General features: G+C 43.0%; 1 protein-coding gene across 2 annotated transcripts in view; it reads right to left on the bottom strand.

The window, feature by feature from the left end:
- Nucleotides 1-483: 483 nt before the first annotated feature.
- MEOX1 (mesenchyme homeobox 1) overlaps nucleotides 484-14,454 on the bottom strand; it is a 31,106-nt gene continuing 17,135 nt past the window's right edge. Inside the window, exons 2-4 of one of the 2 annotated variants that reach the window (XM_044673434.1) lie at nucleotides 12,539-12,553; nucleotides 2,490-2,646; nucleotides 484-1,823 (exon numbers count right to left, since the gene is read on the bottom strand). In XM_044673434.1, coding sequence (XP_044529369.1) covers nucleotides 1,701-1,823; nucleotides 2,490-2,646; nucleotides 12,539-12,553 — 295 coding nt within the window. In that variant the 3' untranslated portion in view covers nucleotides 484-1,700. Of the gene's footprint in view, nucleotides 1,824-2,489; nucleotides 2,663-12,538; nucleotides 12,554-14,454 lie in introns of both variants that reach the window. The other variant, XM_044673433.1, reaches the window with a different exon arrangement.

Below are 14,454 nucleotides of genomic sequence, written 5' to 3'. Positions count from 1 at the left end.
GATTTTTTGGATAGAGAAGCTGAGGACCAGAGATAGAAGTGAAGTGACTTGGTACAAATGATAAGTATTGGTGACATTTGAACTCGGATCCTTTGTCCCTAGAGTCAGTTTTTTCCCCACTACTGTCCCACAAAGCTTTGGGCTCAGTGTTGCCCTGAATAAAGTATGGAAGAGGCCCATTGTCCATAAGCTATCAATCTGTAGAGACATATGGTTGTTATGGGGGCCTCTCTCTCCCTTCTCTTTTTTCTTCTTCTTCAACAGAATTAGAGGCAGTTAAATTAAATATAAATAGACCCAATTGGTTATACCAAGTCTCATGGGACCCAACTCTAAGACCGCCCCCCCTTTTTTAAAACAATTCTTACTTTCTACCATAATATTAATTCTAAGACAGAAGAGTAGCATGGGCTAGGCAGTGGGGATTAAGTGACTTGCCCACAGTCACATAGCTAGTAAGTATCTATGGCCAGATTTAAACCCAAGTCCTCCTGTCTCCAGGCCTGGCTCTCTAGCCACTGAGTCACCTAGCTGCCCTAACTCTAGTATTCCTAAAGACATTTTCCTAATATATTGCCTCTATTAACTACCCTAAGGCCAAGGCTTTCTAGCAAGGAAATGGGCCCATGAGATAAGTGGCCAGACATTTGTGAAGCAAATTTTATCAAGTTAAAGGAGAAGCTGAAATTCATGGTGAAATGGGCTCTCATGATCTTTCTGACCAGGGAAGGCATTAGAACTTTTGTCCATGACATTCTCTCTTAGATTTATTTTCTTGAGGATTTAAAAGTATCAGAAGAAGGAGGAGGGGAATCCTAAAGTCTTTTTTTTTTTTTTTAAACCCTTGCCTTTTGTCTTAGAATCAACACTGAGTATTGGCTCCCAGGAAGAAAAGCAGTCAGGGCTTTGTAATGTGGGTTCAGTGACTTGCCCAAGGTCATTTAGCTATGAACTATCTGAGGACACATTTGAACCTAGGACCTCCCATCTCCAAGCCTGGTTCTCTATCCTCTGAGCCACCTAACTGTCCTAGAATCCTAAAGTCTTATAATCCAATTAGCAGATTCAATGGGATGAGGACTGGGAAATAGGTATCTTTTCTCTGTGTTTGTTCTCATTCTAGAGGGTGGTCAACAGGTCCATCATATGAAGGTCAGAGCTCAAACCTGAGCCCTGTTTCCACAGTGGGTCTGGGTAAGACAGTGAGACAGACTGGAGATCTGAGAGGGGATCAATCAGGGATTCAGGAAGCCTCCTGGAAGGGTCACTTTGGGTGAAGAGAGGAAGCCTTTCAAGTTGGCTTAAAGTCTCTGGTTTTCATAGCTGCTTCCTTAGTAATTTCTGACTCTTCATGATCCGATTTGAGGTTTTCATGGCAGAGATACTGGTGGGCAGAGATACATAGGCACTCAATGGCTTTGTGGTTGGGTGGAGGATAAGAGGTGGGAGAGGCATTAAATTTTTAAAAAAGTAGAAGGAGTCAATGAGTTAGATTAAACAGAATGTTTTTTCTCTGGACCCTCAGGGTTCCAGTGGAATTAAGCTGTTGAAGTCTCCCTCCCAAGAAGCACATAGAGGGGAAGAGTTTGGGGGGATATCCTTCAGAGCGTTGGGGATGTTGTCTGTAGAGTGGGGCCCGTAGGGGGAAGGGTTGTCTGGAATTACAGCTTCCAGTCCAATTTCTTTCTTCATAGAGTATCTCACTCTGAACTTAGGGAGGCTGCAGAGTCTACATCATCAGTGTCTTGCTCCTGGGGTGAAACAGGCTGTCCCCCTTTGACTCGCTTCCATTTCATCCTCCGGTTTTGGAACCACACTTTGACCTGAGGAGAAGAAAGAAGGAAGACCAGGTTGGTGACTCCTAGTGTTGATGTGACTCTACCCTTGGTCAGTGTTCAAGCTAGCTCTATGGGATAGAACAACTGGTTACCTCAATATGCCCAAGGAGCAGAGATGGAAAGAGGTCTATTGTCAGTATTTTCATATGTTTCACTTTCTTCCCTACCAGTTACCTCAAAGAACCTGATGGCCTGTCTGAAGACAAACCTTAAAATTGTCTGGGTAAAAGGAAGGTAATGTATTAAACAGACAAATAAGGGCTTAAGGAAAAGAAGATAAGGAGAGTGTGTATGGGGAGGGGAAGGCCAGATGTTCAGGAAGAAAAGAGAAAAAGTAAGGGCCACTGAGAAGAAAGAGGAGAGAAGAAAGGGAGAGACATGGAAGAGAAGAAAAGGAGAAGAGTTGAAGGAAGATGAGAAGGAAGAGCAAAAAAGAGTGGAAGGAAAGGTAAAGAAGGAATGAAGAGAGGCAAATAGAAGGAAGGAGAGAGGAGAGAAGAGAAAAGCAGAGGAATGGAGAGAAGAATAGGGTATCAGGAAGAGTTAAAGAAGAGAGAACGCGAATGGAAGTGAGGGCAGGGGAGAGGAGGGATGAGGGGAGGAAGAAAGGAGAGTGAAGGGAAGAAGAGAGGAAAAGTCAGGTTCCCACACCTGGCGCTCTGTGAGGTCCAGGTTCACAGCAATCTCATATCTCCTGAGTCTTGTCAGGTAGTTGTGATGGGCAAATTCTGCCTCCAGTTCCCTCAGTTGTTCCTTGGTGAAGGCTGTTCGCTCCTTGCGTGCTTTGCTGCTGGTTTCTGGTTTTCCTCTGCAGTCTTGGTTTTCTGAAGGGGAAGAAAGGTCATAGATTGTAGAAGAATTGTCACTCTCAGAGGGAAGACACTAGTTAAAGAACCTATAAAAGCTAGCAGGCTCCTATGGTTACATCTTTCTTGTGTATCTAGGCAAGACCATTTCTCTCCTTTCCTGTTTTAAAAAGACCTTCAGGGAAAAAGACATTATTTTTGTCTCGGGTCTCCCTCCCCTCTCTACTATCCTGCATTCAGGCAGGTAGCACAGTTCTTTTTATTAATCCTTCCTGCTAGTTACACTATTCTGCATATGTCTATTACACATCAATGTATAAATGGGTGTGTGTAGGAATGTATATTTATTTATTTATTTTTGGGGAAAATTTTCATTTTGAATATTTTCCCCTAGTTACATATTTCATGTTCTTTCCCTGTCCCCCAAGCCCCCCTTAGCAGATGCACAATTCCACTGGCTTTTACATGCATCATTGATCAAGACCTAATGTCGAGATCTCTTTATCATCTCTGATAATCTGATAAGGACAGTTTAGTTGATAAGGAAATAAGGACTGGACAAGGGAGTTGTCTTTTATCTCATGCTTCCAGCTCTGGCTCCAGGAGCATGGAGTTTATTATATATATTTCACACAAAAGAACCCCCCTGAAACTTTGCAGATGTGCAGAAGTTACAAATTATGTCACATCAAAACACAAAACATTGGCTTCAGAATAGACCAAGGCCAAGGTTGAATTTTGACTGGTTTCTTATCAGAAAGCCAAGTTGGGAGTATTTTTCTCAGGGTCGAATTGCCCCTTGCTAAAGTTTTGGCCTTGGCTATACCAGGCAGCAGCATTCCTTGCTGTGTTAACAGTGTTAACCCTTTAAATTCAGTTTTGGTAGGAACTTAAAGCTTTTCAATAAGGCCACAATACTTTTCAACAAGAAATCACAAGGATCACAAAAGGGGTCAAAAGAGGAGTCTCAGATTTTTATCTATTCTCTTATTGGCTTCCCACATAATTCCATATTATTGATAGTTGGACTAGAGTTATCATTTAGTGTCAACATATGAATGTATATTTAGAGATAGATAGATAGAAAATGAGGAAAAGAGAAAGAGGGAGGGAGAGAGAGAAAGAGACAGAGACAAAGAGAGAGAGGGAGAGAGGGAGGGAAGGAGGGAAAAAGGAGAGAGAGAAAGGCAGATTGAGAGAAAGAGAGAGAGAAAGAAGAGTTTGGAAGAGGGGAGGGTTTAATCAAAGATAATAGATTCATCCACTCATTTAATACTTTACATATGCATATAGTACTTTTGAGGTTGCGGAGTTGTTTTCTTATAGCATCCCTGGGCCTCAGATTCCTCTAGTCTGAAGTTCAGAGGGGTTAAGTAACATAGATCCGGAGTCAGGAAGATCTGAATTCAAATCTGACCTCAGGCACTTCCTAGCTGTGTGACCCTGGGCAAGTCACTGTTTGCCTCTATGTCTTCATCTGTCAAATGAGCTGGAGAAGGAAATGGCAAACTGCTCTAGTCTCATTGCCCAAAAAACCTCAAATGATGTCACGAAGAGTCAGACATGACTGAAATGACTGAACAATAGCAAGGATGTTCAGGACAGAATTCCCAGACTCAAAGCACTTATAATCTAGTTGAGTGTAGGATACAAGAAAAACTAGTTGATGACAGGAGGCAGGATGTCCTGGGTGAGTGGTACAGACAGTGGCTGCCCTATTTAGGAATTCAGGGAGGAAACTGTGGGATTGGATCCATTCAGAAAAGCCTCAAAGACGAGGCAGGCTTTGAATTGAGTCTTGATGGATGGGTAAGGTTTTGAGTGCTGGTTTATATATTTAGAACTAGAAGGGATCATAAATGTCATCTAATATAATACCTCCATTTTATGGATGGAAAAGTAAGGATGTGACTTGACTAAGGTCAATAGGAGTTGAGTAGCAGAACTAGGATTCAAATCAAAGTCGTTTGATTCCAAATCTATAACTCTAGCCATCCATAGGGAAATTCCTAGCTCATGTCAGAGGTCATGCATCTTGGTATAAGAGGTTCAATATTGAGTAACAGAGAAGTATACCGGACTGGCAGTAGGGAGACAGCCTTTGACACAGGCTAGCTGCATGACCCTGGGTGATTCACTAAACCTCTCCATCTTCCCATCTATAACAACTGGATAGAGATCCTTAAATGATCTTTATTTATTTATTTTTCCTTATGTGATTTAAAAAAACAAAAAATCTTTGACCTTCCTTCTTAAAATCAATACTATACATTAGTTCTAAGGCAGAAGAGTGGTAAGGGCTAAGCAATGGGAGTTAAATGACTTGCCCAGGGTCATACAGCTTAGAAGTGTCTGAGGCCAGATTTGAACCCAGGATCTCCCATCTGTAGGCCTGACTCTCAATCCACTGAACCACCTAGTTATTCCCCTTATACAATCTTCACAAAGATGCTGTGAGAAAAATGCATCATCATAATAAATGACATTCATATATTGATTTATGGCTCATAGAGTACTTTCTATACATTATCCTGTTTTATTAAAAGGTGTAATATATGTAAAACATGTTGCAGTACTTTAAGCCCTATATACATGTTAGCTATACTTGTTTTTTTATTTTTTATTTATTATTTATATTTGTTTTTATTCATCACAGCAGCTCTGTAAAGATTCCCATTTTACCAGTGAGAAAACTGAGGTTGAAACACACCCTGTGCCACACAGTTCAGACTGGATTCACACAGCTAAGATCTGATGGAGAGTCTAACTCTAAATCCAACCTCTGTTCTGCTGTATAAATCTCAAAGAACTGTAGATATGTAATCATTTAATTTTATTTTACTGTGATTTCACCAGTATCTGGAATTCCCAGTGACAAAACACCCCCTACTCATTCAGATTGGCACGTTAATTTATGTTCTCAGAGTTGCAGGTAGGCAAGGAAGAATTAAGTGACTTGCCCAGAGGCCAATGTGTATCAGAGATACTTTAGTCCAGTCTATCTTTCCAACCATTTCCTCACCTCATCATCATTTTCACTTTCATTACTATTACTAATTTAGTAGAGAGAGTTGATCTGGACACCCTGGACTAATGAGTTTACTTATTTCCTCCCTTACCAGTCCAGTAGGTTAAATCACAGAAAGTAAGAGATGGGTAACAAGGACAAAGTTTTTAAAGCTTAAATGAAGTCTAAAGAAATCAGTCACTCCAGTTCAACAGAATTAGAAGGAAGCTTTGTTACTCTTCCCCATTCCCTTCTAAGAGGTGTGAAAAAAGTTTTGAGTCCAGCTTCAGGAGCCAGTCAGTTCCAATACACAATATACCAATTCCAGGTAGCTCGGAGGAGTTAGTAGCAGAGAAAAGAGTGAGCTGTGGAAGTTAAGGCCCAGCTCTTGGAAGAGAATCATTCCTTCATTGGGAAAGAGACACAGTATTGAGAAGAAGCAAGTAGAGTCGAGAAACATGACTTTGGGAGGCAGAGAACAGAGCCATGAGAATTAGCCTGGGAAACTGGAAATTGAGCTGCAGAGAAGGGCAGGTTTTGGGAATTCAGCCTAGTGACCTGCCTAGAAGGAATGACTAGAAGGAAGCATTTTGAGAAGAAAAGAAATAATATTGGGGCTCTATAGTGTCAGAGGTGTTGGTGGTTTTGGCTACGTGCATTCCCTAACACGTGTCTAGGACATTCTATGTATTCACTCTTCCCACTGATGCTTAATGCATCTGTAGAGGAATATGCCCAAGATCTATAGCAAGCGACTGTTTTGCAGCCATTGTTCTTTATGTTCTGTTTCAGTAAATCCCTTCTCTTTGAGCTGATTTTGTTTTATTGTTGTCTGTTAAAGGGAAGCACACTGATAGGGCTTGTGATCTGTAGATGACAGACCTACAGCATCGTCTAAACCTGAGAAGTGCCAGATTGGGGAGGGAGCCCAGGATTTTAAATTTATGATCCTATGACGGTCATCTCTGATACCACTGCTATTACCATCATCACCATCACGTCCGCCATGACTACTCTTTGGGAGATACGCTCAGCAAACCATGGAGATTCTCCGTGTCTCTGGGCTGTGCTCCCCCATTCCTTTCAGACTTCATTCCTGATTCTCCTAGAGCTGGGGAGCACAAGAGGAGAAGGGGAGGGAACTAGCTGGCTGCTTCTTTCTTCCGAGAGGCCAAGGAAAGGCTCATGCTAAAACAATTTGTGAGCAGGCAGTGTTGGGTTTCCCCATTCTTCCTCTGCACAAACCACTTTGGTCTTGTTAATCCCTTCTCCCTCCCCTCCCCCAAGTGATTTCTATGTTGTGGCCTCAGGTTTTACATCATTAAGATGAATTGGCTGCAGGGCCTCTGAAGAGGTCTGGATTCTCCCCCTTGAGTCATCTAGACGAAGTACAGAGAAAGCCACAAACACCCCAAATCAACAAGGATTTGGAGTTAGGAGTCCTGGGCCAGGTGGGAGGCACTGAAGGTGGAGGAGGGAGGGGGTCCGTGCTGTCTGGGATCTATGCCTCTTTTCCAGGGAATTTCTGTTGTCCTGGAATACATCAGCCCACTTGAAGTTTCTGGCATATAGTAAGAGGTTAGTAACCGTTTGTTCATTAATTGATTCAAGGTCTCGTTAGGGCTCAAGCCAGTCATTGTCTATGGATGTTTATATCCATTTGTAAAAATTTGTGATACTCAGTAAACATTTATTGTTATGCTTAATACCATGTTGGGAACTGAGGGAGACCTGATGTAAATAAAGGCTTAGCAGTTGGCTCTCCATAAACACTCAGCATACTTCTGGACCGAATCCGCTTTATTCACATTTTCTCCAACACTTTCTTAAGTTTAGACCATCAGCAAAATAAATCACTCAAGCCCTGATTTGGAGCTGTTTGCTCACCTCGGAGGTCTAAATGCTCACACTGAAAAACCGACACTCTTGCAAACTGGTTCTACCTGTTTCCCACACTCCCCTGTATAAGAGGATAAAATATGGTCCTTGAGCCATAGAAATGTATAATGCACTTGGAGATTCATGATTAACATGTATAAAACAGCAGTGAAAAATCAAATAATCTGTAAATTAGAACTCGATTCTTTGGTACAGATTGTGTGTGGAACGGGAGAATTGGGGGGCAGCTAGGTGGCTCAGTGGATAGAGCGCTGAGCCTGCAGTCAGGAAGACTCTTCTTGAGTTCAAATCTGTCCTCAAACATTTACTAGCTGTATGACCCTGGGCAAGTCACTCAACCCTGTTTGCCTCAGTTTCCTCTTCTGTCAAATGAGCTAGAGAAGGAAATGGCGAATCATTCCAGAATCTTTGCCAAGAAAACCCTAAATGGCATTGTGAAGGGTCAGACAGGACTGAACAATTGTGATAAAAGTGTATTAGAGAGTCTTAGAGAAGATGCCATAAAGGAGGAAGAATTTGAGCTAACACTCACAAGATGGGATTTGAGTGGTTGGAGGAAGTAGGAGGAAGCAGTCCAGGTAAGAACAACAAGGCCCCAAATACAGGAGGGAGCTGGTGATGGTGGGGTTTTGCTGGATGGGGTGGAGGGCAAGAGGGAAGGTAGTGAGGAGATGGTCCTAAGAACATTCCTCAGAGTACATGTTCCTGGCCTCTGTATACAATACATACTCAATAACAATGATATTCACAAAATAATGGAGAAAGTTCATATGACTCTCAAGACAATGTTTTTCTTTAAAATTCTTTCTGGGAGCAGCTAGGTGGTTCAGTGGATTGAAAGCCAGGCCTAGAGACAGGAGGTTCTAGGTTCAAATCTGGCCTCAGACACTTCCTAGCTGTGTGACCCTGGACAAGTCACTTAACCCCCATTGCCTAGCCTTTACCACTCTTCTGCATTGGAACTAATACACAGTATTGATTCTAAGACAGAAGGTAAAGGTTTAAAAAAAATTCTTTCTTTCTGTCTTAGTAACAACTCTAAGACAGCACAAGGGCTAGACAAATTAGGTTAAGTGACTTCCTCAGGGTCACACAGCTAGAGAGTAGCTGAGGTTACATTTGAATCCAGGACCTCCTATTTCTAGACCTGGTGCTCTATCCACTGTGCACAGTTTTTCCCCAAAGCTATTAGACTCTAACCATTATAACAGTCACCGTTCATATAGGATTTAAAGTTTACAAAGCCCTTTTTCTCTTAACATTTTTTTAATCCAATTTAATTTTATTTACACTTCAGCACTTTCCCTCTTAACAACTCCACCAAGTAGGCAATAAAATATCAGTGTCATTTTCCAGAAGATGTATACATTAAATTCTAAGCCCGCTCATCATTGATGATCACTTTTACCCTGGGGATAGAGGTGGAGAGAGTAGAGGTCATTCTTTTGGCAGGAAGTCAACCTCGGAGGCGGCTGGCCCACCCGTGGGAGACGGAGAGAGAAACATGGGGAAAGCGAGGAGGAAGGGGGAAGTGAGGCGAGGGTGAGGGGCGCAGGGACACGAGCCCAGGATTGGCTGAGTCCCTGAGGATTCCCGGCCCTGCCTTTCTGTCAGAGATCATTAAGCAGAGGAGAAATGATTCCAGACTGCCTACCACTAAGCCTGCTGGAAGAAGCTGGAGCTTAGGAGATTTGCTCATCAGCCCAAGTAAGGAGCTCCTCTCCATCCCGTTGCCAGGACGAGGAGACAGGTTAAACCCAAGGCAGGCTCCAGACATCAGCTCAGACAGGGGATAGGGTTGGAAAGACATGGGGTGGGATCAGCTCCCAGATGCTCTGCCTGGTTGTGGGCTCAGTCCTCTGGCCAAGTCTCAGCTTTTTCTCCCATCCTCTTAGCCCTAACCTCTACGGTTCAGCGACAGAGAACTCTTTATGAAGGATGGACCCTGGGGAGAGGCTGGGAGAAGGGATACAGGAGAGAGACAGGAAGGGAGAGAGGTGGCAAGAAAGAGAAAGCACTTGAAGAGGTCTTGGTTAACTGAAGGCCCAACTTGGGTCCTGATGCTGGGAAAGGATCACCACCATTCATTAACCTGACCCTCCTAACGTCACAAAGACTGAGAGGTCCTGAGCCTTCTGGAAAACCATGGAAAACCAGAAGATGTCGTTTTTTGGCCTTAACTCTTCCACTTAGTCAGTGTGTGCCTTGGGGAAAAAAAGTCAATCTCTTTGAGCCTCAGTTTCTCCATCTATTACATGGATATGAAGGTAGCCTGTCCTTCTGAGCTTTTCCACACTTATAAACTAGGTATAGTGATAATTGTTCTCCCAAGGTTATTTTTGGTGGAAATGAGATAACTTCTGTGACAGACTATATATAAGAAAGGAAACTTCGCATATTGGATAGAGAGTTGGCTGTGGAGCCAGGAAGATCTGAGTTCAAATTCTGTTTCCAATACATATTGGCCACATGCCCCTCACTTAATCTCTCAGCATTCTCACCAACTGTTGAATGCAAAGTTTCAGAGAAGGTGGTGACCTGTACCAGTAGAAGGAGTTTCTTCATCTGGGAGTTCTCTATAATAATGGAATCACAGATCTAATCTCTGTTGTCTCTATGGAATTATTATTATTTTTAAACCCTTACCTTCTATCTTAGAATAAATACAGTGTATTGGTTCCAAGGCAGAAGAGTGCTAAGTGCTAGGCAATGGGGGTGAAGTGACTTGTCCAGGGTCACACAACTAGGAAGTGTCTGAGGTCAGATTTGAACCCAGGACCTCCCATCTCTAGGTCTGTCTCTCAATCCACTGAGCAACCCAGCTGTCCCCTTATGGAATTACAAAACACAAACCAGACTTATACATGTTGTCTCAAACCTCTTGGGGACAGTTTTAAACTCTTGAGAGTTTGGACTAAGATTTGGGGACACTCTGGATACACAAACACAAATGATCAGCCTATGGAGAAAGCCACACTAATTCTATATTTTATATGCATTACTTGGAAAAGTAAGGACTGATCAATAAAGCCATTTTCTGGTTCTCCTGTCATCCCATCTCTCTTTCCTAGAGCAAGGATGAAAGGATGGTCAAGGGAGGGCTACAGAAGCAGGAAGAGCTCAGCTTTCCCCTAGCCTCCGCCCTTCTTGACCAGTGCAGGACACAGAACTGGCCACCCACAAACTGGACCAAAGCCAGCCTCCCTGGACTCACTCCTCACTCTCCATCCTTGCGTTTTTTATTGTTGGACTTGAGTGAGAGTTGTGATGTCATGGTTGGAATGTTCCATGTCCCTCCCTTAGCCAGATGCAGGAGCCCTACCCAGTTCCTTCCACCAAGCCTTTTAATTGAATCTTAGAGGCACAGAATTTCAGCATTGGAGGAGACCCCTGGGGGCCCTATGCATGCTCAGGAACCTTCTCTACAATCTCCCTGACTTCTGCTGCCTTTATAGGAATACCTCAGTGGACAGAGAACTCACTGCCTCTCAAGGCAGTCCATTCCAATTTGGGATCCACACAAATCACCAGGAAGCATTTCCTAGGTCTGGCTCTCCCTAGTCTCTCCTCAGAGCATCCAGGCAGGGCTGTGTTGGGTTGTCCTGGGTCAGGCGAGGAGATCCCTCTTTGTCTAAGGCTTGGAGAGTCATGCCCATGTGTCTTGCAAAGCTTTCTTCTGCAGATCCTTTGTCCTGGGGCTGATGGGGACTGGGACTGGGGTTGGAAATAGTCAAGTCTGTAGCCACTCTTGGAGATTCTTTCCCCTATACACAATGGGGGAAGACTGCTCTGAGTCACAGAATCAGGAATTCCTGGCCTATCCCAGATCAGAGGGCATAAGTTATTGATTTGGTCTGGTTCCGGGTGAACATTATTGATTTAGAGATGGGAAATTCTTCTTGTCAAGCACCTTTATTTTTCAGATAGGGAATCTGAGGTCCAGAGAGGTTCAGTGACTTCTCTGAGGGCACACAGGTAGTAAGCTAATTTGAACATAGGTCCTCTGATGCCAGACTTGTGTCTCTGATGCCTTGCTACTTGGCTCTTTTTTTTTTTAACCTATTATTTCTTGTTTTGTAAACTGTGGGCTCTTTTCTTACATCACATACAGGAAGAGCAGTAGGGTGTGGTATAGCGGAAAAAGCACAGATCCGGACTCAAAGGTCTCGATTCGAATTCCAACTCTTATAATTACTATTATTTTTTTTAACTCTTACCTTCCATCTTAGAATCAATACTGCGTATTAGTTCCAAGGCAGAGGAGCCGGAAGGGCTAGGCAATGGGAATTCAATGACTTGTGCAGAGTCACACAGCTAGGAAGTGTCTGAGGCTAGATTCGAACCCAGGACCTCCTGTCTCGAAACCTGGCTCCCAGTCCACTGAGCTACCTAGTTGCCCTTGATAATTACTATTGATGAGACCTTGTGCAGATCCCTTTCCTTCCTTTCATCTTCAGATGTAAAATGATGAGGTTGGATTAGATAGGTCTAAAGGTCCCCTTTGGCTCTAAATCTTATGCTCTAAATGCATTGTCCTTTTCTGGGTTCTCCCTTCCCCTCCCACCGGATCCCATGGAGCTATCTGACCCTCATGGGGAGAAGCACCATGACTTCCTGTTCTTCTCTTTCCTTCCCTCCTGTAAATACAGATGGAGACTAAGGAGAGCCCAGAAGGCACTAGATTGGAGTCACTTATTGCCACCCTGTTAGTCAGGGATGGGGAATCCCAGGCATCACACAGACATTCCACATGACTTCAAGCCTTCATGGAAAATCCTCTTATAGATGCTTGTTTATTTTTATTTTTAAACTATTATCTTCTATCTTAGTATTGCTTTTTTTAAAACCCTTACCTTTTGTCTTAGAATCAATATTAAGTATTGGCTCCAAGGCAGAAGGGTGATATAAGGATCAGGCAATAGGAGTTAAGTGTTTAACCCAGGGTCATATAGCTAGGAAGTATCTGAGATCAGATTTGAACCCAGGACCCTCCCCTCTCTAGACTTGGTTCTCAATCCACTGAGCCACCTAGTTGCTCTCTTGGAATTAATTCTAAGCCAGAAGAGTGGTAAGGACTAGGTGATCAGAGTTAAATGAATTGCCTAGGGTCACACAGCTCAGTATCTAAGGCCAGATTTGAACCCAGATCTGGCACTCTATCCACTGTGCCACCTAGCTACCCCTGGTTTTTTAAATTATATTTTCTCATAGAGGGCTGGATTTGAGTCAAAATCCCACCTCTGGATCAAGTCCCACTTCTGTTACATACAGATTTTCAGTTGAGACTCCTTTGGCAGAAATCCTGGAGTGGTTTACTATTTCCTTCTCCAGCTCATTTAACAGGTGAGGAAATTGAGGCAGACAGGGTGAAGTGACTTTCCCAGGGTCACACAGCTGATAAGATTTGAACTCAGGAAGATGAGTCTTCCTGATTCCAAGGCCGGTGCTCTATCCACTGCCTCCTCTAGCTGCCCATCTGGCTGTGGCGAAACTGCCTTCGTAAATTACAGCCTCTCAGTGTCCCTGGGCAACTCTGACCGGGTGAGTTGCAGAGAAGCTGACCCGTGTTGGTGGTTTCCTCGTCTGGAGGCAGTCTTCTTACCCTGGAAGATCCCCCTCCTCTGCTGACCTCTCCTCTGATCCGTCAGTTCCTCATGGTACCTCCACTTTAGGAAAAGTGCTGTGGCCACCCTGGTCACTCCTTCATTCCTTTTCTGTATATTCTTCCTCCATTTGACTGTCAGCTCTTAGAGGGCAGGATCCACCCGTCTTTTTGCTTGTATTTGTATTCTTAGTGCTTGGCACAATGCCTGGCACATAATAAATGCTGACAACTGTAAATGCTTCTTGACTCAACAACTATCTCAATAAAATTATGGAGCTGTTCCTCGGCCTTCTTTTTTCCCTTTCTACAATATTTTGCAACTTGATTAAAAAAGGATTTAATATTTGGAGGCAGTTAGATGGCTCAGCAGATAGAGAGCCAGACCTGGAGATGGGAAGTTCAAATCTGGTCTCAGATACTTCCTCACTGTGTGACCTTGGGCAAGTCACTTAACTTCCATTGCCTATCCCTTACCACTTTTCTGTTAAAACCAACACTTAGTATTGATTCTAAGACAGGAGATGAGGGTTTAAACAAGAAAGAAATGTGTGATCTTGGGCAAGTCACTTAACTCCCATTGCCTAGCCCTTACCACTCTTCTGTTAAAACCAACACTTAGGATTGATTCCAAGACAGAAGGTGAGGGTTTAGACAAGAAAGAAATATGTGATCTTAGGATGTCGCTTAACTCCCATTGCTTAGCCCTTGCTGCTCTTTTTGTTAAAATCAACATTTAGTATTGATTCTAAGACAGGAGGTAAGGATTTTGTTTTTATTGTTTTAATGATTTAACATTTGATAATGTAAGATTATTTTTAAACATTGTCTTTCAGGGTCTGTTTCATCATAGGAATATTGACTTTACACTAGAAGAGACCCCGAATCCAAGACAATCCTGAAGGTCTCATAATGAGAAATGCTCTTCACCTCCAGAGAAAGAACTGATGGAGTTTGAATGCCAATCGAAGCAGACCACTTATTGCTTTATTGTCTTCACTTTTTTAATAAATATGTGGCTTCTTCTACAACATGATGAATTTGAAAATATGTTTCATAGAGAGAGCACGGATAACCAATACCACATTGTTTACTGTCTTGGGGAGGGAGAAGGGGAGAGAGAGGGAGAGGATCTGGAACTCAAAACGTTAGAAAATAAATGCTAAAAGATTTTTTATATAGAACTGGGAAAAAAGAAAACCTTATTGAAGAGTTTTTAAAAAAATAAAAAGAAGGAACCTCAAAAGCCATTTAGTCCAGCCCCCTCTTTTTATGAGAGAGGAAGTTAGACTCGTAGAGTCT

The sequence above is a fragment of the Gracilinanus agilis genome, chromosome 4 (assembly GCF_016433145.1).
Source record: "Gracilinanus agilis isolate LMUSP501 chromosome 4, AgileGrace, whole genome shotgun sequence".
Taxonomy (NCBI): Eukaryota; Metazoa; Chordata; class Mammalia; order Didelphimorphia; family Didelphidae; genus Gracilinanus; species Gracilinanus agilis.
The sequence above is the reverse complement of the archived record's forward strand: the minus strand, read 5'-3'. Positions and strand labels throughout refer to the sequence as shown.